Here is a 27,596-nt window from a genome sequence, read left to right on the forward strand (position 1 = left end):
GTATTGACTTATAGGTGGAAGAGTGGTAAGGGTGGGCAATGGGGGTCAAGTGACTTGCCCAGGGTCACACAGCTGGGAAGTGTCTGAGGCCGGATTTGAACCTAGGACCACCCGTCTCTAGGCCTGGCTCTCAATCCACTGAGCTACCCAGCTGCCCCTAAGGGATGCTTTCTTGAAGAGACCTGCTTACTAACTCTTACTTAGGAGAGGGGAAAGGGAACAGCTCAGCTACATCTCCCTCTGGCTTTCTAGTTAGGAACTCTGAGGAACTCTGTGCTGCAGGGATTGGTGCTTTGGGTCCTTGGGGCATTAGGCCCTTGGCATGTGTGCCCACAGAGAGGTCTCTGTGTGCCATTGGTTCACCATCATGGGTCTATATCAAGAGAGGTATCATGTCCAAAATGAACAAAGCCACAGCTCCATTATATTCTGCCCTCTTTGAACCATATCTGGATATCTTCATTCTAATCATTACAGTTTAAAAAGGGCAAAAATAAAGTATAATATGTTCAGAAGAAGGATCGCAGTATAGTGAAGGGATTTGAAAAATATCATAGAAAACAATCAAAGAAACTGAAAATGTTTAATGTGGAGAAAAGAAGACAATGGGGACCTAAAATAGTTTGCTTCATAAGAGCTTTCATGTAAGAAACAGATTAGATTTTTTTCTACTTGGCCCTTGAGGGCAATGGTAGAAGTTGGAGAGAGTCAGATTTTGGTTTGATATAAGAAAAAACTTCCTAACGATTAGTTATCCAAAATGGAATGAGATACCTTACTGGATGACTGCTTTTTTCAGATGGGAATCCAAAGTACATGATATATATATATATATATATGTGTGTGTGTGTGTGTGTGTGTGTATGTGTGTATATATGTGTGTGTATATGTGTACATATATATGCATATATATGCATTTTAACTCTGAGATTTTGTGAGATCAGCAGAGCTGGAAAAGCTTTGAGAAATCTAGTTTTTGAGGATGGCCAGAAATATCTGGCTAAAGGACCTGAGGGTACTTAGACTGAAAAATAGACACTGAGGAAAAAAGTCTTACCTTAGAAAAAGCAGGTGCTCGTTGGAAGATTTCTAAGGCAGAGTGAAGATTCTTATTTTGGTCCTGAATTCTATTGACTGGAGAGAAAGAAAATAACAGCATACATTAGAGAGATGTCAAACAACTACTGGCTTTTATTACCTCTATTCTGACCCGTAGTTCCTAAATTGAGAATTTCTCAAGCATATTCCTAGAGTAGGGCATTCCAATGAAGCAGCTCCATAGAAAAGGAACAAAGGCAAACTTTTAAAAGGTCCTATGTACTAAATTGTTTAGTACTTTGAAAAAAACCTCAGCAAATGAGATATAATAACATAATAGCTACCATATTCACAGTGCTTTAAAGTTTGCAAAATACTTTACATATATAATCTCCTGATTCTCATAATAACTATGAGATAGGTGTTGTTATTTCCATCTTGCAGATATGGTTGAGACAATTGCTCAGGGTCACACAGATAACAAGCATCAGAGGAAAGATTTGAATTCAAGTCTTCCTGATTCCAAATCCAGTGAATGTTCTAACCATTGCACCATTGATCTGCTTCAAAGCTGTGATCTTCAAAGGATGACTGTCATGGATAAAAGGAATCTTAATAATAAATAAATTGTGCACTATTGCATAATAAAAAATGATGAATTTGAAGAGTTTAGTGAAATATAGGAAATTCACATGAACTGATGCAGAGCCAAGTAAGCATATAAAGGAGATATATATGTATATATATAAATATTATATATATAACAATAACATAATTGAGAAGTTCTTTATTTGATGCTCATTGCATCCATTTTTATTACTTCATCCAAATTTTGCTGAAGCTATCTGATATTCCAGGTCACCCTCCCTGCCTCATAGCTTTTCTCTCCACTGCTCTTATGCCCAGGATCTTTAAAAAATTAAGTGTATTTTCCCCCCAATGAACAGAATCTATTTTATCCCCTCCCTATCTCTTTCTTAATGGAAAAAAATTCCTTGTAACAAATATGCAAATTCAAACAAAATAAATTTCTGCATTGGCTATACCCAAAGAATATATATTTCATTTTACACCCTGAGTCTAACTCATGCTTGGCAGGAAGTGGGTAGCATATTTCATCATCGGTCCTTTAGAATTTGGTTGGTCATAAATGTTGTGCTGATCTGAATAAGTCGTTTGTCTTTAAAATGTTCTTATTTTATATTGTTCTCTTGGTTCTATTGACTTCATTCTACATTAGTTCAAACAGATCTTCCCAGGTTTCTTTGAAACCATCCCTTTGTTTGTTGCAGCATATTAGTATTCCATTACATTTGTATGCCATAATTTGTTCAATTATTTTCATATCCATTTAAACTATAATTCTTCTCTTTTTCACAGTTTCCTAGCAGAAGTCATTTACACTTGTGGTCTCTGCTTCCTCATCTCTACTATCTTCCCAACCACTGAACTGTTCTCTGCAAGGTTACCAATGTAGTTTTAATTGCTAAGTACTATGACCTTGTTTCAGAATTCATCCCACTTGATCCCTCTGTAGTTTTACATGGTTGATCACTCTCAGTTCCTAGAAACTCTATCCCCCTTGGCTTTTATGAAATTGTTCGTCTGTGGTCCTTCTGCTGCTTGTTCGACCACATTCTCACAGTCTCTTTTGCTGAATCATCAACAATCTCTCATGCCCTAAATATGACTGGCTCCTAAGATTCTCTCCTAGGCCCTCTTCTGTTTACTCCGTACTTAGCTCAACAGGTGTCATAAGTTCATTTATCAACTTTATGAAGATGACTCCAAAATTTATTTATGCAGCCCTCATCTCTCTTCTGAATTTTGGGACCTCATCATCAACTTCCTGCTGAACAATAGCTTTTTAGCACTTTAAACTAAATGTGTTTAAAACAGAATTAATTATTTTCCTCTTTAAACCCACCCCACTTCCAAATTTAATTATTCCCATTAAAGGTACCACTCAGCTATTGTGACTTCAAGTCTGGTGTGCTTTCCTTTAGACAACACCTACCACCTCAACCCACTATTTGTGCAGCCAGCTCAGAATAAATCTATGAAGAATCAGCACAAGGTATCCCAAACAGACCTGCTACCTATTGTCCTTACCTGGAGGTTGCAAAATACTCTTAATAGCATAGATTACACCATTGGTAGCCATAATGTCAGTTTCTACAACAGGTTCTTTGTTGACATTCACAAGAGTATTTTTCTAGGAGAGAAAATGTAAAAAAAAATTTTGATACAGAAATAAATGACTATATGAACATAGCCCAAATCAATTATAGTGAATTTAGGAGAATATATAATTGATATCTACAGAGAATTAAAAAATCTTTACCACTTGCCCCTATTTGTCCCTTAAATTTAGCGCAATCAACAAAAATAATATATTAAATGCTTGTGGTCTCCTGGTAGTTTTTCTGGACCTTGAAGATACAAAGACAAATAAAAGTATAGAGAAAATAATATAAGATAACCTTTGTGGGGCTGCCACTAGCAGTTTGACTCTCTAGCATTTCAGGCATTTGAGCAGAACTTTGAAAGAAGGTGAAAATTTTGAGAGAAAAAGGGCATGCAGGATCCATAAAGGTGAAAGACTGAAAGTCATATGGAAAGGATAACACTTTGAAAGGTCTGTCTAACTAGATCACAGAGTATGTGAAATATATATAAAGTTGGAAAGGCAGGTTCCAAAGAAGTTAAGTGCAACTGTATCCTCTTGTTATTTGTTTCCCTTGCTAATACTCTGAAGGACCCTGTTGAACAAAGAAATAATAATAAAGAAATAGAGATCATAGATATGGATGAATGGAGCATCTCTCTAATTTACAAGCTATAAAATAGCCTGAAATCCAGATTAGAAAGTCACAGAAGACTACTGAGATAGCAAATAAGAACTTAAAACCAGTATTATTGTCCCTTCTTGCTCTCTTCCTGAATGTGGGCATAATCTGAACAGATTTCCCAATATCATGAAACTAAATACTTCAAATGCTTTTCATTTCTCCTTCCACCCTCCAACACGCCTCCACCCTGCCTTCCTTCAACCCTAAGCTCAACACCACCTTCTTCTTAAGGACTTTTTCTGCTCTGCCTCTATTTCCCAGCAGCTAATACTTTCCTCTCTAAAATTACCTGGTGCTTACTTTGTATATCTCCCTCATTTAGAATGCAAATTAATTGTGGATAGAGATTGTTTTTTGCATTTTCTTTGTATCACCAGCACTTAGAATAGTGTCTGGCATTATTTAATACCAACATTAGTCTGTAGTAACTGGCATCTATATAATACTTTAAGGTTGTCAAAATTCTGTGTGTATATGTTATGTGTGTGTGAGTGTAGATAAAAATATAGATAAATGCATATTTGGTCTTTGATTGTGATGCCAGGATGCTTCTACTGAGAGTCTTTATTTCAGATCCTTCCTACTCCCGGAAGGTTTTATTTTCTGCATATTTTCATGAAATTTCATTTTCATGAAGTTGCCCTATTGCTTTGCTCATCAATGATGTATGTGGTGCATAAGTAGGGCCTAAGTTAGCCTGAATATGTATAAAAAACTACTTATGAATGAATAAACTTTAAAGAAGTACTTACAGAGCTGACTTCCAGTTTATCACCTTGTAGAGATGTTAATCTCACCAGGGCTCCAATAGCTCCACTGACCAGGATTTCATCCCCAATATGATATTTTAGAATGTCAGCAAGTTCCTTAGGATTTCCTGAGAGAAAGGGCAGCAAATTAATTCTTGGGTTTTTTAGAAAGATAAAAGACGCCAATTTGGATTAATGAATGAACAGACTGGCTATTATGATGACTGTCAAAAAATGTTTAGAAAGCCATTGACCACACATAATGATATTTAGAACAAATCCAACAACCCTGATAGGATAGGAATCCTTTGGGGAACTTGCAAACTTTAATAGATAACACTGAAGGAAACCAGTATTTAATAAAGAACAAATAAGAATGACCATCTATCTAAAATAGTTATTGCTAAATATTTATTGGAATGCCCTAGATGTCTGTTATTTTTTCAGTTTGGGGAGCTCCTCATGTATAAACCCCTGCTATCTATTTGACACAAGTATAGATTGTAGTCCCATCTCTAATTTAATAGAAGTTACCTAGGGTAAAAAGAGGATAAATGATTTACCCAGGGTCATATAACTAGTAAGTTTCAGAGGAAGGATTTTAAATCAAATTGTTTTTTCCTTCCAAGCCATGAGTCTAATGTTATTTTTCAGTTGTTTCAGTCATGCCTGACTTTTTGTGACCCCATGTAGGATTTCTTGTTAAGGATACTAGAATGGTTCTCATTTCCTTCTCTAGCTGGTTCTCATTTCCTTCTCTAGCTCCTTTTATAAAAGAGAAAACTGAGGAGAATAGTTAAATGACTCACCCAGGGTTACATAGTTATTAAGTGCTTAAGACTAGATTTGGACTTCTGGAGCAGGGAATGAGTTAAAATATACACCTCTAAAAGCATGGCTCATATTTCTAGGAACTAAATATTTGCTTCAAAAGTCAGAGATGTTTCCAACTTCCACATCTGGGATGCTTCATCAGAAGAGTGGTAAAAACTAGGTATGCACAGTAGTGATATATTTACACTTTCTACACTCAAATATATTTTCTCTCAAAGACTCTGGTATTCTTGAGGGTGTACTTAGAAGAATAAATAGCTGTGTCTCCCTGGGGAGATTGTGGATATCATAGGATTGGTGGTGAGCTAACTATTACCCCTATAGTATCTCCTGATCGTTATAGTCCAACATTCCTTATGAATTATATTGGTGTCTTGATGGACTTGGGAAAGATCTCTTTGCTTAGGCTTATGTCAATAAGACTACAAAGATGCTTATGAAATCAAGTAGGAAAATTTTTTTAAGTTACCAGCTGCCTTGTAATCTCATTTGTATCTGATATATCATCAGAATGATTAGATTTCTCCAATGATCATTTACAGCTCATTTGCATCTCATTTGCCTTTCATCTGAGGAGTTATTAGATTCCCCCCCCCCCAGCATTTGTGGAGCGTTCACTCAGTATCTGGAAATCCCACATTACTATTGAGCAATAGAACCTTTAAGCACAAAGGGACAATATCTTTCCACATTCACAAATGAAGAGATTTAGGTACCCCCTACAGAAAGTATGGACTGTAGTTGGCCAAGGACAGAGAAAGGAAGAGATGAGGGGTCTAAAGTAGTCCCAGAACTGGACTCAATAAATATTGAGTGTTTTTGTATATGCCCTGACTGAGAAACTACAATGGGGTCAGTGGCAGGAAGTGGTAAGATAATTGGATTTGGAATCATAGGTCTTGGGGTTCAAATGTTTCAAATATATTTAGTATTCACTTATAATTCATAGATTATAGTTCATAGATTTAGATACACAAAGAACCTTATTGACCCTTTAGTCCATGTCTCTAATAGATGAGGAAACTCAGTCTCACAAGAGTTAAATGACTTGTACAAGGTTATACAGAGAACAAGTGGAATTTTAATGAGGATTCTCTAACCTTGTTCTTTTCTTTGTACTTGGCCCTAGTTCTTGTACTTACTACTTGTGTCCTTAGAGAAGTGTGATCATAGAGAAGACTTAGGGAATTCTTAGAGAAGGTCTCTCTAGGCCTTAGTTTTCCAATCTGTAGAATAAGAATTAATGATCTCTGAGGTCCTGTCTTTCAAATCTGTGATTTGATGATACCCTTCATAGATATTGAAATGGTAGAGATCATTGTCAAGAGTAAGATAGCTGGAGATATTGTTGTAGGACAATTTCCCATTTGTTTTGGTTGATTTAGGCTTAGCTATGTTTATGGGTAGGAAAATATATTATATAGCTTTTATAACACAAAAAAAAATGGACAACAATTTTCTTTTCCTCTTCCCTAATTACACTATCATAAATGGAGGTCCAACAATCCCTATCTATATTAAGAAATATTTATTTGTTGTTGGAAAGATGAAATAGAGACAACTGGTATTGAGAATGAAGACAAAGTCATCCCCTTTAGAGAGTATGAAATAAGTACGCTTACTAGACAATAATTTACTGATCCATGAAGACATTTGCCTACTGGTTTGGAGAGGGAAGAAATGAAGTTGGAGGATATTCAAATTCAGCCATTTAAGGGATTGCAAACTAAATTTTCTGTTCTTCTTTCATGAGATGGACAAATAAAGGACATGGAGTGTGAAGTCCAGAGTTTGGATGATGTTATGTTATGTTCCTAACTATTCATGCTGTTAAAAATGGAGAAGAAGGGGGAAGCTGGGTGGCTCAGTGGATTGAGAGCCAGGCCTAGAGATGGGAGGTCCTAGGTTCAAATCTGTCCTCAGACACTTCCTAGCTGAGTGACCCTGGGCAAGTTGCTTGACTCCCATTGCCTAGCCCTTACCACTCTTCTGCCTTGGAAACAATACAGAGTATTGGTTCCAAGACAGAAGGTAAGGGTTAAAAAAAAAAAAAAGGAGAGGAAGATTCACTAATTTGGGATGAATTGGAGTAGGCCTGCCTAGAGGAAGGGGGATGAGTTAGAGGAGATAGAGGCTTTCCTAAGAGGTCCTTCATTCTAAGTCTATAAGTACCCGACAATAACTAAGAGGTAGAACACTGGTGTAATGGATACAGTAGGCCTCAAAGTCAGGAAGAGAAAAGTTTACATCCTGCCTCTGGCATCTATTGGTTGTGTGACTCTGAACAAATCACTTACCTTCTCAATGTCCCAGTCACCAAAAGGTCTCCCTATAGGAAATCTCCAAACTAGACCAAACTCTTACTTTTCTCTCTATCTCCATGTACCTCAAACACCCACAAATAAAAGAAAAGGGAGAGAAATAACAGTTTGGTGGATATTGAATTGACCCTGGAGTAAGGAAGACCTAGGTTCCAGTAAGTACCTTTGGTATATACTGGGTCCATGACCAAGACTAAGTTTCTTATTGTCTTTGTGTCCTCAGGCATCTCTGAGGATTTGCTGATCTATACTAATGTAGTGAGTTTCCACACTGGGAGTTCCTTTACTGACAATATCACAAGTTTGTCAGAGAAAAACCAAACCAAAATAAACAAAACAACAAAGAAGGGATAGAATATAATAAGTAGGGATCATAGGGTGGCTTCCCTCTCACCTAAATAAGATCTCACTTAACCCAGCTTCTAAACAAACATAACTTGATAATACTTTATAGTTTTGGAAGAGAACAAACATTTATTAAGCAAATATCTGAGAGAAAACAACTCCTCAGACCTCCTTCCTGGATGTGTGGCAATGCGAAGCACATACCCATCAGTTTATTCAGCTCCTCTGGTGGCAGGACTTGGAAGGCTTCATTTGTTGGAGCAAATATAGTATAGGCACCTTCTCTGTTGAGGGTTTCTGTAAGACCTGCAGTTTGAATGGCAGCCACTAGCATGCTAGGAAAAGACAAGAAATGACAGCTATTGTAGAACTTTGGGGGGACCCAGTTCTCAATTTTCCATAAGGAATGGGGAAGGAGTAGTAGAATGTAGATGATTAAATTCACAATCCTCAGTTTAACCCTTAACTTTAAACTCCTATTTGCTAAGATTTTTGTTCGGACTGCACACAAAGAACAGCAGAGTCTAGTTTGAATTTGGCCTTCTCTCTCTTCTGGCTTTCTCTTTTTGGTCTCTTCTCACTGCAGTGAAATGTCCTGTAGCCAATGCCATGAGGCTGTCAAACAACTGGGGCTTCAGAAGATGACAGAGAGAAGGTAGAAAAGGAATAGGTGTAAATAAGCCAAACCCTAAGGAAGCAGCTAAGGAATTAGTATTGAGTGTGTTCATGATTTCCATTATGCTCAGAATTTTATTATATTTTACTTAATCTTGCTGGTAGCTGTGCTTAGTCATGGAGGAACACAAGTGAAGGGAGGTAAATGCATCCAATGGTGAAGTAATAAACAAGTTATAAATAAAAAATGTAGAAAGATGTGAACTGGAACAACCTCCAGAAATTGATGCAAAGCAAAAGGAGCAGAACCAGGAGAACCATTTACACAGAGATGGATACACTGTGGCACAATCGAATGTAATGGACTTCTCTACTAGCAGCAATACAATAATCCAGGACAATTCTGAGGGACTTATGAGAAAGAATTCTATTCACATCCAGAGAAAGAACTGTGGAAGTAGAAACACAGAAGAAAAAAAGCTGCTTGATCACATGGGTTAATGGGGACATGATTGGAGATGTAGACTCTAAGCAATCACCCCAATGCAAATATTAATAATATGGAAATAGGTCTTGATCAATGACATATGTAATACCCAGTGGAATTACTCTTTGGTTATGGTGAGGAGGGGAGGGAGGGAACGAACATGAATCATGTAACCAGGGAAACATATTCTACATCTAATTTTAGGTATGCCATCCATCCTCTCTACATTCCCATTAGGAAAGTTCAGAAAAGGCTATACTTGACATAAATGCATAAGATGGAGAGAAAGGAAGAGGAGAAGGAAAAGGGAAATTGAATTCATGAGAATTATAGCCAGTTGCCATTTGAAATATTAATTGCAAAGGACATCTCTAGGATAGAGAAAGAAGGGGTATGATTGTTACCTGAAACGGTTGTCAACTTTAAGAGCATCCATGATGGTCCCTATTGGTGGTGTCAGCATCCGATCCACAGTAAACAGGGTGCCAAACCTTCCTCTCTTGTCATGGGCTGCAATGCAGCTGTTCTCAATACACAGACTCTGTGTTAGTAATGATAGGAAGGAGGGGAAAGACAATTAATTCTTAGGATTGCTGACTCTCATCGGTTACCTCAGATTTGGACATGATCAGAGGAAACAAACTAATTTCCTCAATCTCAATCTCACCTGAAAGAATAATTGAGGCTAAGAGAATATGATGCATTTTTCTATGTGAAGGAAAATAATAAAAATGAGCATTTAAATATCCTGTTCAGATATCCTTAATGCATTTTCTGTAAGATAAAACATAAACTTCATAGAATGGCATTCAAAGCCTGCCACAGTCTGGAACACACCTAGCTTTACTTTTATTTCATACTCCTCCGCATAATTCTATAAATTGGACTATTACCTACTCCTTGACCTCATCTCAACTATTGCTGTCTTCTGTATATTGACCCTAGTGACTGGAACATACACTTCCTTTTTTATCTATATCTATAGAAACCTTTCCTTTCAAGGTCATGTCAGGTTCCAACTCCTTCCCTGATTCTTCTTCCTCACCTTTCTCCACTGGCAATGAAATTCCTTCTTCAAATTTTTCATTAAAACTTGTCTGTATCTTTCTTTGGTCTTTCTAATGTTCTGCTTTGCTGCATATTTGTGTATCTGCCACAATTTGATCATTAGAACACAAACTCCTTGTGATCTTGGCATCACAATGTTTAACACACAGAAGATACTATTAAGTATTTGTTAAATTTTTGTGGAATTCAAAGAAGCTATGAAAAAAATTGGGGGGAGCTAGGTGGCACAATGATAAAGCACCAAGCCTGGAGTAAGGAATACTTATTTTTGTGAGTTCAAATCTGACCTCACAAACTAGCTGTGTGATTCTGTACAAGTCACTTAACCCTATTTATTTTAGCTTCCTCATCTATAAAATAAGGTGAAGAAGGAAATGGGAAATCACTCCATTATTTTTGCCAAAGAAACATGAATGAGACATGCCTGAAAACAACTGAACAACAACAAAATAAGTAATATTTAAGATGTTAAGTGTCTAATGTCCATTAGCCATCAAATTAATAAATTGAATTCACAATCTACTGCTTTGGTTGTGGTCATTTTTAAATAGAAGCCACATTTTTATGGTTGATAAAAAAAGATTGGTAAAATGCCTTTTATAGATCAGGTAACTCATTCCATCCTCACAACAGTCCTATTATATAGGTACTATTATTATATAGAGAAGGAAACTGAGGTAACAAGTTTTATATATAAAGTAAGTTTCTGAGGCAGCTTTCAAACCCTATTCTTTCTGACTCTTTTTATTCCTTAGAAATAGCACATTAAAATATATTTATTGAGGCAACATTATATATAATATATATATATATATATATATATATATATATCACACACACACAAACACACACACACACACACAGGTTAATAGAATCTCAAAATTGGAAAGAGCCTCAGAGCTCATTTCATCCATTTTGTACTTGAACAGCAATTTCTTCTACGTCTTCAACAAGAGTTCATCCAATTTCTACTTAATAGTCATTCATGGGGAAATCAATGCCTTCCAAGAAAGCTCATTCTATTTTTGTGAACATCTCTAAGTTTTATGAAGTTTTCTTTATATAGAGTTGAAACCTTTGTATGCCACTTTCACCACTATTGCTGGTTTCCCTCTGAGAACAGGCAGAAAAAAGTTGAATACTTCTTCCAACAACAGTCCTTCCCATACTTCACTGAATTTCAGAATCAAAGTATCTGAGAGTTGGAAGGGACCTTATCAATCATCTCATCCAACCCATAAAAGAAAGTTCTTGTGTCAATACTCCTCCCCTCTGAAATATTGTCTTCTCCAGGCTGAATGTCTCCAGTTCCTAAAGTGATTGTCATATGGCATGATTTCCAGTTTTTCTGGATTTTGTAAAGTTTCTTCCTTTGAAGTTATGCAGTGTCTATACAGCAGGGCTATCATTCTCCCTTATTTTGACACAATGTTCCAATTAATTCAGTCTAAGATTGTATGGTAGGATAATATGTTATAGTTGATGGAGAGCCAGACTTGGAATCAGGAAGACCTGGGTTCAAATCTTGCTTCTGTTACATACTATTTGTGTGACCATGGATAAGTTACTTGACTTCTTGGTTTCTTAAACAATTAACTAAGACTATATGTTGCAGAGACATGGAAGGGGTTTCCACACTTCAAATTTATAACATCAACGAAATCATAGGTGTAGATCAAAACAAGTGGAGGTTATCTTTTTTGGATGCCATGCCACATTATTATCTTTTCCATGTATATGTCAGACTAGCTATCTCTTATTTTATACAGTTAATTTTTAAAGAAACTTGCATTCAGTCTTAGAATTGATACTAAGTATCGGTTCCAAGACAGAAGAATGGTAAGGATTAGGCAATGGGAGTTAAGTGACTTGCTCAGGGTCACACAGCTAGGAAGTATTGGAGACCAGATTTGAAACCAGGACCTGCCCCTAAAGTTGATTTTTTGAGCCTAAATTTAGGACTTTACATTTATCTCTATTTAATTCTAATCTTATATTAGCTCTACTGCAGTTTATCAAAATCTTTTATGATATTATTTTTGCCTTTTGCTATGTTAGTTATTTCTGTTCAACTTCTTGTCATCCAAAACATTAATAAGCATATTGGCTATGTCTGCACTCAAGCCACTGAAAACAATGGTGATCAGATAATGGCCAAGAATAGATCCTTGGGGTACTCTATTAAACCTGCTAAGACTTCCAAATAAGAACCGTTGAACAAACAAAACATTAAAATGAAAGTGGATGGATGTTTGCTCTATTCTCTTGCCTCATAGCAGCCCAGTCCTTAATTCTCTTAAGCAGATAGTGCATCTAGCTTATCTTCAAAGATCTCTAAAAAAAAAGAATTTTGCATTTCCAACATAAGATCCTATTTCAGAATGTTTTTCCTCTAGCTTTCAGAAACATTTTTTAATATCAAATCTGTCAAATATTTTCCAACTCCTACTAATAAATAGAGATGTGATAATAATCTGACAACCTATGGAACTGATCCAAAGAAGGAGCATAATTACAAACAAACTAGCATATTAAGATCAAAACTTACATTACGATAAACAAAAACTCTCAGTTTCTTGCCACCCAGAGTGTCCAGAATCTGTCCATGGTACAGATACTTGGAAGACAGCTGGTCTTTAACAATGTGATTCAGAAGCAAATTCTTCATATTGGCATCTACGTAAGGGACACCATCTGTAAGAGAATATTTATTAAGTTTCAGTGAGGCATTTTCTTATTAACAAAATGTTTCAGAAGGCGAATATAGTAAAAAACACTTACAACTTGCTGAAATTTTAAAATTCAATAGAAACTAGTTGCCTCTTGAGTGTAGGAGAGTCAGCCCTTTAAGTTTAAGTTTTTGCTAAACTCTGGAACTTATTTTTGAAGATATTGAGAGAATAGCTAGAGTTGTAGAGTTGTGTTCAATAGGAAGTTTGGAAAGCAATGATTTGATTCAAATAAGGCATGAATATGATTAACTATATTTTGGAGTGTGTGTAGTCCAGACCTGTGATTACTTTGGTTTGGAGAATACCCATTATAGAAATTTTCTCCTCCCATATAGATCAGAAACTCATCTATAACATATTCTTGGATAGTTGTTTGAGGCAGTGAAAGATTAAGTGATTTGCATGCAATCAATCATTACAGTATGTGTCAGAGGCAGGATATGAATCCCCTTCTTCCTGATTTCAAAGCTAGTCTCTTATCCACTATGCCTTACTTTGCATTTCTTATTCATCACTACATTTGTCAAATCTCACAAACAAATGCATAAGAAAATAAATGATCTTTGCCTAGAAGATGAAGACTAATTTTTAAGGAAAAGATCCTGAGTCACCCTTTCTTCCTCATCCATTTTTTTTTAAACCCTTGTACTTCAGTGTATTGTCTCATAGGTGGAAGATTGGTAAGGGTGGGCAATGGGGGTCAAGTGACTTGCCCAGGGTCACACAGCTGGGAAGTGGCTTCTCATCCATTTTTACCAAGTGAAATACCAGGAAATCTTTTTACCTTGAAGTTGTGTGCCACTTTCTGTGGCATTAAAATGCAACTTAGTGAGGTTAATATTTCATATATGTGCCCATTATTTCAAATGGAGAATTAGAGAGGGGAATATGGTAGCAGAAAGAGAATCTTTATGCCCAGGTAAGCTGTCATATCTTTTTTGTTGTTAATTTTACCTTTGAATACAGAATTCAGAGGGGCAAGAAGAGTCAAGCGTTCTGTTCCAGAGAGATGAGAACCAAGACCGGCTTGTCTATAAAGGTCAATAGATGTTGAAACATCAGACTCAGTGGCTAATTCAAATAGAGTCTTAGCTAGAAGGGAAAACAAAAGTTGGTTGGAAAGTTAAAAATGCTGTTTTTATTTGTTGCCCATCCACCCTAAGACAAGTCACGTGTAAATAAGAATGTCATATTTGGAAGCAACACTCTCCAATAAACATCATCAGTGCAGAGTAGTTTCAGAAAATTAGGATAATGATATCTTGTAAAAATTGACTTTAGAATATATGTATATTACTGAGCTTTACCTGCATCTGGGATAAGTAGCTCATCCACATAGTGGATCACCCCATTGGTTGCCAAGTTGTCTTTGTTTGAAATGATGGCCTTCCCATCAAGAGTGAGCACATCACCACTACAGCCCACCTCCAGGGTGTTGCCTCCCAGAGTCTCCATGGACAGTCCTGCAATGATGGCTTCAGCGCACATTGCCGATTTCAGGATGTGGTTATTTAACAGGTCTGGGGAACAAACAGGACATAACTCAAAGCAAGAACTGAAATAATCATAAATCCATATTTTGGGAGAGTAGGGTGGCACAGTGCTGGAAGACAGAGAAAATGTAAAGCACAGTTACAAATTTCCTTTTGCTATAAAATATGGGAACAGAAACATGATAGTGATCAGTAGGGGAAAGTTGCAATGCACTGTGGAGTCATTTGGTTCTTGCAAAAACTATTTGCTCAACCAAAGGGAGAGTTTTTCTACTATTTGGTATTTTCTTTTTCAGGGATTGTAGGGCATATAAATGCTTGCTGAATATAGATAGCATCTTCTAGCAGATCGTAGAGTCCAGCTCTATTATAGGACAGGCTTTGGTTGCCTAGACTCTAAATCTAATGTCAAATATAGCGGTGCTGCTCTGGCCTTTCTCCAGGGCAGGTCTGAATGCTTTAAGGCTGAATCAACTGCCAGAAGGACAAGAATTCAACAACATCCAAAGCAGAACAGAGTTGAAGGCACTATAATGTATTGGAGAGAAAATTAGACTTGAAGTTTTAAAATTTAAAAATATATTTAAAATACTATGTTGTCTGACCAAGAATAAATAATATGTTCTCTCTAGCCCTCAGTCTCCTCATCTGTAAAATAAGGAGACTGCACAAGATGAATTTTTAACTGTTGTATGGGCCCCAGGTGGCTTATTACTAGCAAGCCTCCTCCCAGGTCTTCCTGGTTTCTTTTCCATCTTCTTTGTAGGAATGTGAAGGATTCAGGAGGTAAACAAATGGATGGACATGAAGTCAAAGTTGCCTCTTTGCCAGTTCTGATGTTAAAATTCTTTGCTCAGCCTTTAATGGGCACCAGAGGATCACATCTGCCTGATAGCAAACTTTCTGACTCAAATTACCCCAGGGGAATGAATAGAACCATTATGATTTGAAACTCTTCTTCCTTAGTACATAATCATTTACTTGCTCAAACTCCTCTTGACTTTGGATAGATTCCTTTAGGGGAGGCAGCAAAATGTAGTGTAAAGAATATTGAATTTGGAGTCACAGTCTTTGAGTTCAAATTCCAACACAGCTCCTCTTTCATAGCTATAAAATTCACATTAGGTATGCCCGGTGTACTTGGGCCCACATAGCCTCAAAAAGTTTGGATATTTACAATCTTGTTTTTAAAGTTTATGTTTTTAAATAAAGTTTATGAAAAAAGTATTTAAAGTTTTAGTTTCTTTAGTTTGACAAATAAAAATAAGTTCCTTTATATAGAGTCCAAATATTTAATTTAATTTTTAAAATTTCCTGAGTGCACATCTTAAGGACATGTGTTGTATGTGTCTATGCACTTATTAATTATATGAACTGGGGAAAGGTAGTTACCTAATCTCTGTGGGTCTCAGTTTCCTTATTTATCAAATGAGATCATATTAGATAACCTCCAATGTCCTTTCTAACTCTATGGTCCTTTATTGGCTCTGCTTTGCATTTTGAGTATCATAGGTTTATAAAACAATTTATAAACCATAAAGTGCTATACAAATGTGAGCTATTTTATGATCACACAGGTGAGAGCCCCTCTACCCCTTACTATCTTTATAGTCTTATATGCTATAATGACTTAGGAGCCAAATTTTGGGGAACAAGCTTTTTCTGAGCTTAATAAATAGTGACTTTTGCTGACAGACACAGTCTGCTGGGTTCCTACTTAAAAGAAGCCTTAGCTTGAAAGGACTTGTCAGAACTTGTGCCCAGGTATCACTCTTACAATGAAGCATTAAAGGAGGACTTTCAATGTAAAATTATTATTATTAACATAAATGATAATGATGATGATGATGACCATCACTACCAGAACACTACCTTCAGCCTCAATCACTGACTCTGATACCAGGACTCACTTCTTGCACACTTGATGAGGGAATCACTCACCTTTCAGTGCTTCAGGGTCACCCAAAATACGGTTCAGGGTTTCTGGAGGGATCTTTTTAAATGCTTCATTGGTTGGGGCTAAGAGAGTGAACTGACCATCACCTTCCAGCAGAGTATTCAGGCCTGAAGCAGCCACAGCAGCCTAAAAAGAAAGAGAATAAGATCCCCATTAAGGGAATTCAATTCAAGTTTAAAAAAAAAATTAAGTGCCTACTGTGTACCAGATGTCAAGTATGCATTACGACAATGAAGACTTCCAGTATTTCCTGCCCCAAAGATGCCTGTAATCCTACTATATCCTATTCTGGTTCCTCTGGGCTCTGAATAAGATTCTTTTTCTCCAGGGAAGAAAAATTTAAAAGGGGCAGCTTAGTGGCTCACTGGATTGAGAACCAGGCCTAAAGATGGGAGGTTTGGAGTTCAAATCTGGCCTCAAACACTTCCTAGCTGTGGAAAGTCACTTAACCCCAACTGCCTAGCCCTTACCACTCTTCTGTCTTAGACAGAAGGTAAGGTGTTTGGTTTTTTAAATTAAGTTTATGCAGTTGGTCTTAGATTGACCTATTTTTAAAGGGTTTAAAATTTTAATGGAACCCCAAAGCAATGGGTAAGTAAAGTATATCTCTGCCTACTAAGTGACTAGTACATGTTCCATATATGTGATCCTAATTTTTCTATCCTTTGTTTCTTTTTATTTTCTAGAGGCATTCATTGTGACATAGTGAAAGGAATACTGGATTTGGAATCAGACAGTCTGGGTTCAAATTCCATCTCCATGCTCATTTGTTCTTGAATAAATCTCATCTTTCTTAGCCTTAAGTCCTTCTTCCATAAAATGAAGATGTTGAAATAGATCTCATAGGACCAAATTTTATTCTCTAAATCCTATGATGTAGCAAATTAAAACAACTTTGGGACACCACCTCACACCTATGAGATTAGCTAAGATAACAGAAAAGGAAAATAACAAATGCTAGAGGGGTTATATGACAATAGGTACACTATTGGAGCTATAAACTAGTCAAAATATTCTGCAGAACATGAAATTATACAAAAAGCGCAATAAAACTGTACATTCCTTTTGACCCAGCATTATTACTACTACTAAACCTATACCACAAAGGGATCAAAGGAAAAAGACCTATATATACAAACATATTTATAAATGCTCTTTTTCTGATGGCAAAGAATTGGAAAATGAAGGGATGCTCATCATTTGGGAAATGGTATATGACTGTGATGGAAAGGGATGATTTCAGAAAAATTCCTAGGAAGACATATGAACTGATGCAAAATGAAGTAAGCAGAACCAGAAGAACAATGTTTATAATAATAGTGATTTTAAAGATAATTAACTATGAAAAACAATGATACACCACAATTCATCATAAAAAAATGGCATACAGCTCCAGAGAGAAATTTGATAAACTCTGAGTGTGGATTAAACATATTTGTTTCCTTTTTTCTTTTTGTGTTTTTTAAACCTAGAATATGGCTAATGCAGAAATATGTTTTTCGGGATTTCATATATATAATTGGTACCATGTTCCTTGTTTTCTCAATGAGTAGAGGAAAGGTGGAGGGATAGAGAAAATTTGCAACTGAAAATAAATTTAAAAAATTTAAATACCATGATCTATTCCTGTACAATAATGCCTTTGGAAAGGTTTTTTGGGAATGCAAAAGCAAAAAAGACTACCATGGTATAGTGGAAAGAGTGTTAGATTTATGTTCAAAGCTGATTCAACTATTCTGGATGGCAATTTGGAACTCTGCTCAAAGGGCTTTAAAAGACTATCTGCCTTTTGATCCAGCCATAGCACTGCTTGGATTATACCCCAAAGAGATAATAAGGAAAAAGACTTGCACAAAAATATTTATAGCCACACTCTTTGTGGTGGCAAAAAATTGGAAAATGAGAGAATGTCCTTCAATTGAGGAATGGCTGAACAAATTATGGTATCTGTTGGTTATGGAATACTATTGTGCTCAAAGGAATAAAGAACTGGAAGAATTCCATGTGAACTGGAGAGTGAAAGGAGCAGATGCAGGAGAACACTGTACACAGAGACTGATACACTGTGGTACAATCAAACATAACAGACTTCTCTACTAGCTGCAATGCAAGGATTCAGAGCAAAGCTGAGGAACTTATGAGAAAGAAAACTAGCCACATTCAGAGGAAGAATTGTGGGAGTAGAAACACAGAGGAAAAACAACTGCTTGAACACATGGGCTGATGGGGATATTATTGTGAATGTAGATGCAAAACGATAACTCTAGTCCAACTATCAATAATATGGAATTAGGTCTTGATCAGTGATACATGTAAAACCCAGTGGAATTGTGTGTCGGCTAAGGAGGGTAGGAGGGTTTGGGGGAGAGGGAAAGAACATGAAATATGCAACTATGGGAAAATATTCAAAATAAAAAAATTTTTTTAAAAGAAAGAAAAAAGATTTATGTTCAAAGGACCTCTGTTCAAATCCGAGTTTAGCCTTTGGGACCTTAGGTACATAATTTAATCTATTTGGGCCTCAGTTTCCTCATCTATAAAAAGCAGTGGCTATATTAGATGAACTCTAGATCCTTTCAAGCTCTGAATCTGTGATCCTATCCCCCTTTACAGCTTAGCTAGTTTATGGAAGAACTATACTCATGTCAGCTTAGACCCAGAGTTTTTCAATTTAGACTTGTTTGTCTCCAGGGAAGTAGTAACCACAGCATCCCATACTCCCTAATTTTGGTGTCTCATGACTATTGTGGCCAGGGAATTCTCTACTCAAAGAATCATGAAATTGCTTACAAAAAAGTTTCATTTCCTCTTGTTCATTTACTCAAATGAAGTAGAGAACAATTGCTCCTACACACATAGAAAAACAAATGTCCAGTGAAACCTGTGAAGGAGGAATTTACTTTTCTATAGCCACACAGGTAGACAAAATCCAAGTCAATAATTAAACTCTGACTTCCATATCTCAATTTTTGCTGTCACCACTGGAAGAGGTTATGGTGAAAAATGAGTATGGCTTTATGTAAAGTGTTTCAAAAATCATTTCTTGACAGAGAGAGGGATTTCTACCTCTGAAGCCAGAAAAATAACCAGCAATTTTTGCACATTAGGTAAATCACACTGGAGGGGTTTTTGCTAAAGGAGACCAGGGATGAGAAGGGGTTTATCTGCAGTGTAGCTGCATGGGAGAAGACTATCTATTCTTACTAAAACATTAAGCATATTTTAAGTACAATAGTTTCTATGCTCTGAAGGGCTATAAGAACAACCAGCCTCTAAATTTTAGCAGCTTACAATAAAGTCCCACTCACCCTTCCTTAATGGAATTAATTAATCTGAAACTAATGTTTTCTTACATTGTAACAGTGGTTACAATGGTGTAACAGTAGCTAGCCTAGGTTTCAATAAATAGTGAAATAAAAGATGGCATGGTATAGTAGGAAAAAAAAGAGAATTGAACTTAACGTCAGGTACCCTGGGTTCAAATCCTGATCTTTAACACTTAGACTGCTATTTAGAATGTCATGGTCCTTAATCCTCAGTTTCTTCACCCATAAAGTGAAGAAAATAATATTTACACTATTTATAGTATTATTGGAAGGAAAGTGCTTTATAAACCATAAAGCATAATATGAATGCAATTTGCTATTATTTATAATGAAATATAAAAATACATAATTACTTATATTTGTAATTCCCAAATAGCAAGTAAATAAGACATAAACTCCTTTAATCAAAGTGGGTCCAGTGTTTCATTTTTTCAAGGGTCTAAACAGACTCTAAAAGATCATACAAGAACCCCCCCATATGTTGCGTGTTTCAAGCAGAAGTCCAGATGTGACCTAGTTTATAATAATAATAACAAACAAGTGAGCTACCCTTCAGCATCCAAGAAAATATTTCTCTGTTTCTGCTGGTGAAGCCAATATGATTAGAAAGTTTTTCAACCAAGAAGGAGAGATCTGAAAGTGAGTTCACTAGAATAAATGGTGGTTTTTTAGTATATAAATTTCAAATTATTGATACTAAAATTAATTAATTCCATGATACATATTTTGAAGGTGTTTATTCCAAGCCTTCCAGCAAATTAAGAATTGTTTTTTTCTGACCACTCAAATATTGATATTCTAAAGCCACTTATTGACTCTATCTGAACAAATAACATTTGTCCAATCAAAACACTCACCCGAAGGGTTTCAAATGTATCTTCAATCTCAATGAACTGTTGGATGTTGTTGGTAGTGGTGGAAATGACTTTATCTATGAGATGAACCACACCATTAGTAGCATGGTGGTCTGCTTTCAGAAGCCGAGCACAATTGACAGTAACAATCTGTAAGAGGAAAAAAATAGAAAAGCAGTTGGGACAGAGTGGAAATCAAACCCTTAAAATGAAGACTCCAGTTTCATTTCCTCAGACTGCTAGTCGTCCTGCATTAGCAATTTTGCATACTTTCCGCTGAACTCTAGATGAAACCTAGTGCTATCAGCTCAAATGCCCCCATTCTGTGGGTCACTTCAGCAGGGTTAAAGTTTCTACACCTAATATTTTTTTTAAACCTTACCTTCTGTCTTGGAATTAATACTATATATTGGCTCCAAGGCAGAAGAGTGATAAGGACTAAGCAGTGGGGGTTAAGTCACTTGCAGTCACGCAGATAGGAAGTGTCTTGAGGACAAATTTGAACTCAAGACCTCCCATTTCTAGGCCTGCTGTCAATCCACTGAGTCACCTAAGTACCTCCACACATCTAATTGCTTTTAGGAATTTTCCTGTATTGCCCAATAAAAACTCTATTAATTTTTCTCAAGAGTTTTGTATGGTCAAATAATAATTATATTCTATGTTTTGTGAGGTTCCCCCCCATGTAATTTAAAATAATTCTGACTGGGTCTATGATTTCAGTGGTATAATTTCTAGGACAGGAACTAACAATAAGATTGACTTCTATTCTATAATTGGGGCCTTAAAGAGGCAATGTGAAAATGAAAAAAGAATTGATCTCAGAGTCACGAAGACTTGGGCTCTCATATATACATATGGGCTGTATTATCCTCCCCAACTCATTTAATCTTTCAGTGTCCCAAGGCAACTCACTGAGATTAAAATTAATGGTGGAAAATAAAGTTTAACAGCCGTTACTTTGTTTCTCTTTCAATGCTGCATCGAATGTTTCTTTTAACCTAATTTCAATTATATAAAAAGACTGTAGTAGAGAGTTACAGTATACAGGTATCCTTTCCACATTGACTTCCCCCATCATGGCTTTGATATATATGGGTTGGCATAAGAAATTAAATGGGCATTTTGGGGAGAGTTTTATGGAAGCCACAGACAATGTATGAAGGCCAGAGGACAACACAGAAAAAGTTCAGAAATTTAGAAATGCATGAAATATATGCATAGTATTATAGAATATTAATATTCTTTATCTTTTAATACTGTAAACACTTAAGAAAGAAAAAAAATTTAATTCAGACTTCTTCTAATGGCATGAATTTTGGCCCCTCCAGGGCCAAAAATTTTACTCAGATTTTTGAGATTACTAGGGTGCTTTTTCCCTAATCCCCAGATGTGGAAAGGATACCAGTAATTGTCTTTAGGCTCTAACATCTACTCTAGAGATTATCCATGATCTTAATTTTTGTTGTTATTATTTTTTCTTGTTTTTGTTTTTAATGTTCACTAAATAAACATTGATTAAGTGATCACTAGGTATCAGGTACTGTGCTAATCACTGAGGATACAAAGAAAGGTTAAAAAAAAGATAAAACAGTTCTGGAGAGTTGAGATGGAGGGTTAAAAGCAGCAAATGTTGATTCCTCTGTGAAAATTCTTCCACACCAATCAAAAAAACAAAGCACTTTGAGGGGGACAGAAAACCAAATACAACAACAGGACAGAGATAGGGGACCCTCCTGCTGGATTCAACTTAAAAGACAGAGAAGGTTGAATTCTTAGACTTAAGGAAAAGAAAGAAGGAAGGTTCCATGACCCCTCCTCCAACTACTGTGCTGAGACTTGGGTGGTTGGTGAGATCTTAGGGTGAGGGCTCCAGCTCAGAGTACCTTACTACCACAGCTACTCAAGGGTCAGGGCTATGACCACAGCTGGCAGGGAGGCAGGTGAAGGAGAGGGCCTAAGAGGAGGGCAACATGGTCACAGCTTTCAGCCACCATGCCTCCATCTTAGGCCTCTGACTCTGGAAGTTTTGGCCTCAAGGCACATTTGGCTCTACAGATAAGCTCAACTAGCTATTTCCAATCTATCAATAGTGTAGATATTCAGAAGCCTCCAGAGGGCAGAAAAGCTCAATCTCCAACATCCCTCCACAACCTACTGCACTGAGACCTGCAGTAAGAATCTGGCTGATTGGGATCCCAGGGCAAAGGCTACAACCAGGATGGAGTACATTGGTATCACCACTGGAAGCTCAGGGTTATGGCTGGGCAACTGGCAGGAAAACTACTGTCAGAAAGGCTAGAGAAGAGGACAAGGGTTACTGCCTTCAGCCTCCACACCTTCATTTTCACCTTCAGCTTCTGCTGGCAGCTGAGGAAGATCTGGCCTCAGGGCACATTAATACAACAGGTCAATTACATCAGCCTAATCCAGTTAATCAGCAGAACAGAGAAGAAACCCTTTCAGGGTAGAAAAGCCCAAAGTCATAGATCCAGCAAATAAATAGAGGAGCAAGATAGAAGGGGGAAGAAGGAAAAAAATATGAGTAAACAACAGAAAAGGAAAAAAGAAATTATAATCGACAGCTTCTATTCAAAGAACAAATGGAATAGAGGAGGACCAAGGAACACCAAGCAAAAACTCAGGAATTCCAGCAAATTGGACTCAGGCTTTGGAAGAATCAAAACACAATTCAAAAAACAATTAAGAAAAACTGAAGAAAATTGGGAAAAGAACTTAAAAAGCAAAAAATGCCCTATGGAAACAGAGGCACATGAACTAAAACAAGAAAATAGTGCCTTAGAAGCCAGAGTTGAGCAGTTTGAAAATGAAGCAAAGAAAGTGAAAGATGACCTACAAAGAAAAATAGTTCAAAAGGAAATGGAGGATCAAAAAGCCAGGGATGAAATTCAGTCTTTAAAAACTGGAATTGAAAAACTAGAAGCAAATGACTTCATAAGTCAGCAAGAGTCTATAAAACAAAATAAAAAGAATGAAAAAAATTGATGAAAATATGAAACACCTCATTGATAAAATAATAGCTCTGGAAAATAGATCCAGGAGAGACAATTTAAGAATTATTGGACTACCAGAAAATCATGATAAAAGAAAATGCCTGGACATCATTCTACAGTAAATTATCCAGGAAAATTGTCCTGATATTCTTGAACAAGAGGGTAAAATAGAGATTGGAAGAATCCACAGATCACCTCCTACATTAAATCCCTAATTGACAATGCCCAGGAATGTTATAGCCAAGTTCAAGAACTTCCAGACCAAGGAAAAGGTACTACAAGGTGCTAAAAAGAAACCATTCACATAATATGGAGCCATAGTCAGGATTACAAAGGACCTGGCTGCATCCATACTGAAGGACTGGAAGGCATGGAATATGATATTCTAGAAAGCAAGGGAACTGGATCTACAACCAATTGATATATTCTTGCAAGGGAAAGTATGGTCAATTGATAAAATAGAAGATTTCCAAGCATTCTTGAAGAAAAGATCAGACTTAAACAGAAAATTTGATGCCCAAATTCAGAACTCAAGAGAATCACCAAAAGGTAATTAAAAAAGGGAAAAAAAATTAAGGGACCCAATAAATTCAAATGATTTGGATCCCTATATGAAAAAATGATATTGGTAACTCTTAAAAATTGTTTTCATTATTGAGGTAGCTAGAAGAAGTTTACTTAGAAGGTACAGTGACAAATTGTATAGGATAATATGTCAAAAAAAAGTATTAAAAACTAGAGGTAAAAAAGAGGATAATAATAAGAGAAATGGGGAAAGAGAAAAAATGAGATAAATATATATTTCATAATAAAGTTCCCGGGGGGAGGGAGGAGAAGACCAATACAAGAGAAGGGTGGAAGAGGTTGGTGACAGGAGCTAAATCAATTGTACAAACATTTAAGCCATTCCCCAATTGATAAGTGGGTAAAGAATATGAATAGACAGTTTTCGGATAAAGAAATCAAAAGTATCAATAAGCACATAAAAATGTGTTCTAAATCTCTCATAATTAGAGAAATGCAAATCAAAACTATGAGGTACCACCTCACACCTAGCAGACTGGCCAATATGACAGCAAAGAAAAGTAATAAATGTTGGAGGGGAATGTGGCAAAATTGGGACACTAATGCATTACTGGTGGAGTTGTGAATTGATCCAGCCATTCTGGAGGGCAATTTGGAACTTTGCCCAAAGGGCTTTAAAAGACTGTCTGTCCTTTGATCCAGCCATACCACTGCTAGGTTTATACTCCAAAGAGACAACAGGGGAAAAATACGTGCTCAAAAATATTTATAGCTGCAAAAAACTGGAAAATGAGAGGATGTCCATTGATTGGGGAATGGCTAAACAAATTGTGGTATCTGATGGTGATAGAATACTTATTGTGCTGAAAGGAATAATGAACTGAAGGATTTTTATGTGCAATGGAAAGACCTCCAGGAACCCATGCAGAGCAAAAGGAGCAGAAGCAGGAGAACATTGTACACAGAGACTGATATGTTGTGGCACAATCAAATGTAATGAACTTCTTTACTATTAACAATGCAATGATCCAGAACAATCCTGAAGGACCTAGGAGAAAACACCATCCACATCCAGAGAAAGAACTGTGGGAGTAGAATCACAGAAGAAAAACAACTGCTTGATCACATGATTCAATAGGGATATGATTGGGGATGTTGACTTTAAATGATCCCTCTATTGCAAATATTAATAACATGGAAATGTGTTTTGAACATGTAAATGTAATTTTGTATTATACATGTAATACATGTAAAACCCAGTAGAATTGATCATCAGCTCTGGGAGGGGGAGGAGGGAGGAGGAACATGAATCATGTAACCATGTAAAAAATATTCTTAAATAAATAAATAAATTTTAAAAAGAAACCAGTTCTGGCCTTTGAGGAGCTCACAATTTAATGGGAAACATCTGGGAAGTCAGAAGGGAGAGATTAGGAGGAAGAATATTCCAAGCATGGAAAACAGCCAATTCAAATAACCTGAGAGCAAGGACATTAGTGTCATTGGATCTCATTGTCTAGGGGTGGAATGGGATAGTAGATTGTAATGCACAAGAAAACTGAAAAGGTGAAGGGAAGCAGATTATAAAGGATTTTGAACCCAGAATGGAGACCTGATCCTAGAGGTCATTGTCACTCTTTGATTAACACAGAGAGGTGAGATTCTGCTAAGCTTTGGCTATAGAAAAATCCAGTACTGGATTAAGTCTATTGTAAGGAATCACTAGAGTCAGTTATCTCAGAGGTTAGCACATGGCATTAATGAGGTTAACAGCATGAATTCATTTCTTGTGTAGCAGAGTTAGCTTTGTTCTGTTTCAAGGCTAGGGTTCTGCCCTTGCCTACAGTTACCTATTTCACAAAGAATACCATTACTTACAAGCAACAACAGGTGAAAGAGTACAAATGATTCAATAAATTGCTAATAACCAATGGGATAGACTGGATCCATGCTTTCTTTGGTAGAAGGAGTTCCTGGTGAGGAATTTCTTTGATTAATATTTTTGTTGGCATCTTCTCTATAACTTAGAGACTTGGAGAGTTGCCTAAAGTACTAAGAGGTTAAGTGTCATGTTCAGGGATACAAACTAGTCTGGGTCAGGGGCATAAACTACTCCAGTCTTCCTGGCTCTGAGGCTAGCTCTCTCTCTCCACTGTACTACACAACCTCTCATATAAGAGACAACTAATCAGAAAACAAGTTCCACTGAAGATGGTAGGTCAAGAGCATCATCATTACTGATAAAGAGCAATAGCATATAAATACTATTTTAAGTTATTTCTATTTATTTATTTATTATTATTATTATTATAAATATACTCTGAAAAACAGCTTGGCATAGTGGGTCAGATAGAAGGCTAGCCTTAGAGATAGGAAGACCTGGATTCGAAACCTGCCTCTGAAAATACATTGTGTGACCACAGGTAAGGGATTTAATTTCTCAGTTCCCTAGGAAAATGTCTAAGACTGAAAGATACAGACAAGTTGTTTGATCTGTACCAGTGGAGGGAATTACTGTAGAGAGAGTTTGACATTTTTATTGAAATTGTAGATCTGTACAAAAAAAAGAATTCTTACCCCATTGGGGTAATGATGGATATGAATATCTGAGTTCTGGTACATAGAGGTAAGTGTTGTTCCATGTTTCAGTTCATCAGTAAGAACTCGTCTGTCTACCATGTGGTATCGAAGGGCATTGAGTAGTTCAATGTTGACATTGCTGACCAAGGAATCCAGAACTTCCTGGAAGAAAGAAAGGAAGGAAAGAAAGGAAAAAGGTTTGTGCATCTGGTAATCCTGTGGTGACAGTTCCTTTGTCTAGAGTCTGATACTGGGTGAGGTTGACCACAATTTTTAGATGCAATTTACCTTTCTAAATAGTCATCTAGTCTTTAAAGGTTTAAACTCAGGTTTCAGTTGGGTTCAATAAGGGAAAATGAGGAAAGTTTCCTTATGTGGCCTATGTTCACATTTATTTATTTGTAGATTCCATCCATAGTACAATTTCACCCCCATTATACACTGACTTTTACAAAAACATAAATGTCTCTGACGAAAGAAGCAAGAAAACACTAGAAGTAAATGATTACTCTCTTACAGCAGACAGAGCAGCCCAGGCCTCATTGCTGGGAGCAAAGATTGTGAAACTTCCTGGGCCTTCCATCTCAGGTCTCAGTTTCTCAGTCCTGTCAGTGTAGAGTTGAGTAGTGGTAGATCCAACAATACCCAAAGTCTCATAAATGTTTGAAAGAGGCAATGCTGAAAAGATCAAGCAACGTATTTAAAATTTTTTAAAAATCAGTTGTCTATACCAGAGAGGTCTATCTCAGCCCACAAAACTGCCAAACTAAATTAAAATGTTTAAAAAAGAAATACAAATACAATAT

General features: G+C 36.6%; 1 protein-coding gene across 1 annotated transcript in view; it reads right to left on the reverse strand.

The window, feature by feature from the left end:
- TGFBI (transforming growth factor beta induced) overlaps positions 1-27,596 on the reverse strand; it is a 67,504-nt gene that overhangs the window by 7,132 nt on the left and 32,776 nt on the right. The window contains exons 3-15 of the mRNA XM_044659939.1: positions 27,308-27,468; positions 26,788-26,952; positions 20,675-20,821; positions 16,476-16,617; positions 14,349-14,561; positions 13,996-14,133; positions 12,858-13,003; positions 9,646-9,782; positions 8,344-8,474; positions 4,643-4,767; positions 3,151-3,253; positions 1,058-1,134; positions 201-373 (exon numbers count right to left, since the gene is read on the reverse strand). Coding sequence (XP_044515874.1) covers positions 201-373; positions 1,058-1,134; positions 3,151-3,253; positions 4,643-4,767; positions 8,344-8,474; positions 9,646-9,782; positions 12,858-13,003; positions 13,996-14,133; positions 14,349-14,561; positions 16,476-16,617; positions 20,675-20,821; positions 26,788-26,952; positions 27,308-27,468 — 1,858 coding nt within the window. The remainder of the gene's footprint in view (positions 1-200; positions 374-1,057; positions 1,135-3,150; positions 3,254-4,642; positions 4,768-8,343; positions 8,475-9,645; positions 9,783-12,857; positions 13,004-13,995; positions 14,134-14,348; positions 14,562-16,475; positions 16,618-20,674; positions 20,822-26,787; positions 26,953-27,307; positions 27,469-27,596) is intronic.

The sequence above is a fragment of the Gracilinanus agilis genome, chromosome 2 (genome assembly GCF_016433145.1).
Source record: "Gracilinanus agilis isolate LMUSP501 chromosome 2, AgileGrace, whole genome shotgun sequence".
NCBI classification, from domain to species: domain Eukaryota; kingdom Metazoa; phylum Chordata; class Mammalia; order Didelphimorphia; family Didelphidae; genus Gracilinanus; species Gracilinanus agilis.